This window comes from Lytechinus pictus, chromosome 16 (assembly GCF_037042905.1).
Source record: "Lytechinus pictus isolate F3 Inbred chromosome 16, Lp3.0, whole genome shotgun sequence".
NCBI classification, from domain to species: domain Eukaryota; kingdom Metazoa; phylum Echinodermata; class Echinoidea; order Temnopleuroida; family Toxopneustidae; genus Lytechinus; species Lytechinus pictus.
Genome location: NC_087260.1, coordinates 22,611,100 through 22,617,418, shown reverse-complemented (window position 1 = coordinate 22,617,418; position 6,319 = coordinate 22,611,100). Strand labels below are relative to the sequence as shown.

At 36.0% G+C, this 6,319-nt stretch overlaps 1 protein-coding gene across 1 annotated transcript; it reads right to left on the bottom strand.

Annotated features, from left to right (window-relative positions):
• Nucleotides 1–490: 490 nt before the first annotated feature.
• On the bottom strand, nt 491–5,897 carry LOC135157130 (uncharacterized). The gene is made up of 3 exons (XM_064111714.1): nt 5,760–5,897; nt 2,750–2,916; nt 491–1,305 (listed from the first exon to the last, which is right to left on the bottom strand). Exons 1-3 carry the CDS (start codon nt 5,848–5,850, stop codon nt 1,069–1,071), a joined length of 495 nt encoding a protein of 164 aa, XP_063967784.1. The 5' UTR covers nt 5,851–5,897; the 3' UTR covers nt 491–1,068.
• Between the last annotated feature and the right edge of the window lie 422 nt (nt 5,898–6,319).

The following is a 6,319-nucleotide window of genomic DNA, read 5'->3' as shown; positions in this document are numbered from 1 at the left end:
ACAGTATTTGACATTAATACACTACAAAGTTTATTGTTCATTTTCAAGTATTTAAATGGGATGCTACCAAATTAATTTCATATTTTTTATACTTTGAATAAAACCATTCATGATTACCCCACCCGTAATTCCTCTAATTTACATTTAGTCAATCCAAAACTACGTATTGCCCAGAGATCCGTAAGACATCATGGACCTGACCTTTGGAATCCTCTCCCAGACTCAATTAAATCCTCTTGCTCCCTACACTCATTCAAAGCTAAAGTTAAGGTCATGTTACTATCGGAATATGTTAAATAAACTTTCTTGTGTCATAATCATGTTCTAATATTCCGTTTCCATCATCATTAACATTATTTCCACCACCACCACCACCGTCACCACTATCATCATCATCATCATCTTCATCTTCATCATCTTCATTTGTCATTATCATTATTATTAATTTTTTTTTTTACTTGATTATATATATTATAGCAAGTTTTGGCTTGTTAGATTTTGTTCTTCTCTTTTTTATATTATACTTAATTGATACTTTAATAATTTGTTATTGTCCATTCTGCTCATAATATGATTAAATGGTTAAAATATGTTTCGGTTTGTCATATTTTTCAAGCATTTTTTTGCTTACTATGGCAATCCATCTTCTGCTATTAATTTTATGCTAAATGATTTATACCTGATTTATTGTCAATATATGTTTGTTACATTTTTTTATGTTATATTATATTGTTATGTAGAAGAAAAATAAATTCAAATCAAATCAAAATTTACATTTATCCCATAATGTGTTAGAAGAAAAAAAAGGAAGAAAGCAAAAGTACACGAGGAAAAGAAGTTTATAGCAGTCAGTCTGGAAGTGAAAGTCCGCTGGTTTTTTTTTTTACGAAACATATCAATTATTGAGTGGCCTTTGAGTCCCTTTTTATGTTCTCACACTTACTTTTTTAATATTTTATTTAAAAACACGTTTAGGAAAATGATGACACCTGCGCATAAGTAATCAAGGAAAAAAGATTATGGCACGTACATTGAGGAATCAGCTGAAACACATTCATGACATTAGTTTCAGGAAAGATTTTTCAATAGTGGCATTAGCATCGGCAGTATCTTCAAGGGCGATTTGTCTTTCACGAAAGCATTCATGAGGAAGTCATTGACGTTGATGCGATCTGACTTACGCGATATCGTGGGAGTGTCCATCAACTCCAACATTTGGGCAAAATCAGGATGAGGTGGCTCTTTCTTTTCACCGCCTTTGGCTGGCTCGTGAGAGGTTCGGTTGTCCCTGTTCCTCTTGAGTATCTGCGTAAAGATAACCAAACAAAAATCGATACTGTCATTTGTTTGATGTACTGTAATCACCACAGAGTAATTAACTATGTTTTTCCTGGAGACAGAATGTCATTTAAGAAATATACACGTTCTCCCACCTTCCCAAGGTTACTACGGTTTAAGACGGAAAGAAAGTAATTTTTCACCCGGAATACGATACGTGACAGGCAGTAATACAAACTTAACTGAGAAAGAACAGGGGACAAACAAGAAGAAGAAGGAGGAGGAGAAGAAGAAGGAGGAGAAGAAGAAGAAGAAGAAAAGCAAGAAGAAGGGGAAAGGGGAGGAAAACCATGTAATCCCAAGGGATTATCAAAAGAAATAAAGTTTCTGTTAGAAGACTCTCCTCATTAGCATTAACAGTAAAATGCAGTTCATTATTAAAAATTCATAATAAACAAAACAAAGACACTAACAAACATAATTCACAAATGCTGGTTTATTGAGGTTTATAAACAGAAAGAAAGAAAGAAAGAAAGAAGGAAAGAAAGAAAGAAAAAGAAAGAAAGATTGAAAGAAAGAAGAAAGGTATGAAAGAAAAAAATGAAAGAACTAAAAGGAAGAAAAAAAGGAAATAAAAGAGAAGAAAATAGGAACATTTAAAAATCCGGAATCTAAAAAAAAGGAAAAAGCTGGAAAAGGAAAACAGTGAGGATCAGCTTATTTCATGATGGCGCTCTTGATACTCGGCAGACTTTTTTGCAGGATCTTTCTTTTTCTTCGATCGTGTCTTCATGACTTCTTGCGTCAGCGTTCGAAAGCCCGGCATTTCGTTTTGCGTTGATCGTAGGCGACGATTTTTCGTTCATGGAAAGGCTTCGGCTAAATTCTCAGACAATGATAATTGTTTATCTATAAAAATATCTTGTTAATCTTTTTCTTTCTCTCATTTCCTTTCTCGATGTGTTTTACCTTTTTCATTAATTCTAAAAGAAATGTCTGACATAGTAGAGGCTAGACATAAAGGTCTATCCGGTCTTTTATTCCGATCCTTTCGGAATCGACCTCACTCAGCCCCTCCCACACACCCACACACACACACACACCCTCACACACATCAATTCCCTTCTAGAATAGATGTTCTGAACACTTTGAAGCATCGTAATATGAAATAAAAATAAAAATATGATATTAGACTAGTGAGTAGTTAATCTGTAGTCTTATAATATGGGGCAGAAGAAAAACGTGGTTCTGAATTTCATTCATTTTAATACACATATTATTTCCAAACTTTTGATATGATGATATAGTTTGCCATTCAAATGTGGCCCCGTTGAAAAAAGGGTCATAATGTGCGCTACTGGTGCCCCTGAACTTCTTGACTTTCAACTCAATATTACGTCACTCTCAACACACCAACACACGCACCACACATTCTCCGCCCCTGGGACTATCACAGTGGAGAAACACTTACCTCCATGAAAGCGTCTTTTACGGGATCAAAATTGTTGCTGAACAAGGCTTTCTTCTTATCTTCCGTCGGTTTATCTGTGAAAATGAGCTTCTTGATCATTTTGTTTTGATGACCCCCTCGTGGTTTTACAGGAAAGATTGCCCTAGCAGAATCAGTGCTTGGGTCGCCTATTTTGTGTAAAGATAAGAATAAGAAATTCGAACCTATGAATATTGTAATGTAGATCATCAATTGAACAAGTATAAACACAAACATCCTCCCACGTGTGCAAAAAACATACAAACATCCCCAAGCACATACTATACCTCCTGCAAACCACAAACCCCTTATCTCCTTCGACTGTATAGACACACACACCCACACGCCCGCGCACACACACTCACGCATGGTCATCTCATTGAATTATCATGACTCGTTATCAAACGCAATGAGAAAAACACACAAACGTTGACGTATCAATCATGCAGTAAAATGTCATCAAATAATTCGATATCTTGAGTAGATGTGAAAACACTGCGAAGTTTCATACAAAGAATAGGCCTCTGTCTTATTACTCAAAACACACAAAAACCACAAGCACCGACAGGTAACAAATCCCATCGTCACATACACACACACAAATACCCCACCCAAACATAACACATCACCTGTCTTGCACACACGCACCCCACACACTTTAACACAGAACAATTTGCCAAAAATGTAACAAATTTTCAGATAGTCGTGTAGAAAAAGAAGGATTTGCCCAAAGAATTGCCAATAAACAACTTAAATCATACACACACACAGCTCCTGTCATACAAATACCCAACCATAGCCAGCTTACAAATACAAACACAATCACGCGTGTGCATCACCTACACCCACAATCGCCCACACCCACCCTAAAATACGCAAACATTCATTCACCAGCTCTCACACCAGTACTTGATAGTCCACACCCACATTATAAATACGCACTCACGTACCAATCGCCCACACCCACCTTAAACAGACAAATATACACACCCATGCACTTGTCTCTCACATCAGGAAATAATCGCACACATCTACCTTACAAAGACGCACACAGTATCAATTGTCACACCAGTACACAATATCACCCACATCCACCTTAAGTAGATATTCATTGTCACACCATTTCACAATCACCCACACCCACCCCTTGACCCACATACAAACACCCACACACCCATTCTCACTGCACACTGTAAAAAATAATTTAAACAACGCTGTTTACTATGTGAAGCACACAGTAGTTGTGTAAACAGCTTAAACAAGTGTTTAAAATCTTAATCAACCATGCTTAAACTATTTTTGATAAATATTTGAATTTTATTTTTGTTGTTTAAGATTTAAACACTTGTTTAAAATGTTTAAACAACTACTGTGCGATTCACATAGTAAACAGTGTTGTTTAAATTATTTTAACAGTGTTCAATCTTTCTAACCCATTTGAAACACACAGATGTTTCAAATTCAAATTCAAATTCAACTACATGTTTTAGGCCTACCCCCAATCATCCGCAAACGACACCACCACATCAAAATAACATGACAGAGTCACACTCCTTATTCGAGATATATCATATATCAATTGTGTATTTGTCTGCGATATGTATCTACCTATTAAGTTGAATTCATCCACTTTTTTCTTTTTCATGTGAATATTCTTCTACCTTTGCCAAATATTTCACTACAAAATGACTTATATTTTATATTGTCATTTATGCCCCAAAGAGATGAATAATAATAATAATAATTACAGCCTCTGGCAGTCTCGCCTGCATTACGCAATTCGATATAGCAGCAGTGCTTCCTTTGAAAAACAGCTAACGAATAATTATTCACAGAAGAAAACATTAATAAGATAATAAAATATTATGTCCATTGACCCAAAATGACCTTTGACCATGATCATGTGACCTAAGGATTGTGCAAAACTATCATACATACTTGATTACCTTATGTCGATGTTTCATGAGCAAGTACCATAAACTTCCTAAGTTATGATGCCAATTCAACACATACTCCCAACCCAGCCGGAGTTTATTGACCTTTAAATAACCTTTGACCTTGGCCATGTTCCTGAAACACACACAGGGTATTCAGGGATACAATGCTGCTCTTATGTCCAAGTTTCATGAACTAAATCTAAAGACTTTTAAAGTTATGATGACAATTCTACAAATACCCCCAACATTACCAAAGTTTGTTGACCCTAAATGACCTTTGACCTTGGTCATGTGACCTGAAACTAGCACAGGATGTTCAAGGATACTTGATTGCTCTTATGTCCAAGTTTCATGAACTAGATCCATAAAATTTCAAAGTTATGATGACAATTCCTCAAATACCCCAATATGGCCAAAGTTTGTTGACCCTAAGTGACCTTTGACCTTAATCATGTGACGGGAAACTCAGGCTGGATATTTAATGATACACTATTACCATTATGTCTAAGTTTATGAACTAGGTCCATTTTTTTTTAAGTTATGACAACATTTCCAAAACTCAACCTTGGTTAAGATTTTGATATTGATTCCCCCAACATGGTCTAAGTTCATTGACCCTAAATGACCTTTGACCTTGGTCATGTGACCTGAAACTCAGGCAGGATGTTTAGTAATACTTAATTACCCTTATGTTCAAGTTTCATGAACTATGTCTATACTTTTTTTAGGTATGATTACATTTCAAAAACTTAACCTTGGTTAAGATTTCAATGTTGACGACGCCACCGCCGTCGCAAAAACGGCGCCTATAGTCTCGCTCCGCTATGCAGGCGAGACAATAATAAAAATAATACTACTACTAATAATAATAAGAATGGCATATGTACCCAGAGTAGCCACTTCAGTTCCGAAAACTGTTCTCCAAGCGGCCCTGCTATTATTATTACCCGGCTAAGCTAGGCTATATCTTATATTGTCATTTATGTCCAAAGTGATTCTGTGAGTTATTGCCCTTCGAAAATTTAAATGTTTGTTCTAATGAGGACATTTCTTACCATCTTGGAGATGATGTTGTCTGTTTTCCAGGCTTTTCATCTCGTGAGATATCTTTCGAAGAAATACTGTTAATTCTAGAATTGGTACCATGGCTGTGTATGCTAGACATAGCACCGCACCGATGAAGATTACCAGAACGATCTATAGAGGTACAAGAACGTAAGGATTGAATACTAGTTTGATTTTGATTCTGGATTACATGAACGAGAACAGACGATCACTGGTAGAATGAGGGAGGTTAAATCTGTCATGTATGTCATGTACGTGGAGTATGTTCTGGTGCCAAGAGACAAAGAGGAGGTCTGATGGGGTGTAGGAGGAAGAAAGAACAAGGGGATAGGGGAGGGTTTCATACAGAGGTTTACCAAATAACAGATGTTTAAAAATTTATCAATTGAAATCGCTGATATGCATTGTCATGACATGAAAACAAACTTTACTAATAACCTACAAGGAATTTAGTCGAGAACTTAATAATAAGCTTGTTTAGTGACGAACATTAATACCAAACAAATAGCTTAAACAAGAGTAATTTCGAAGAATGATGTATATTCTCACC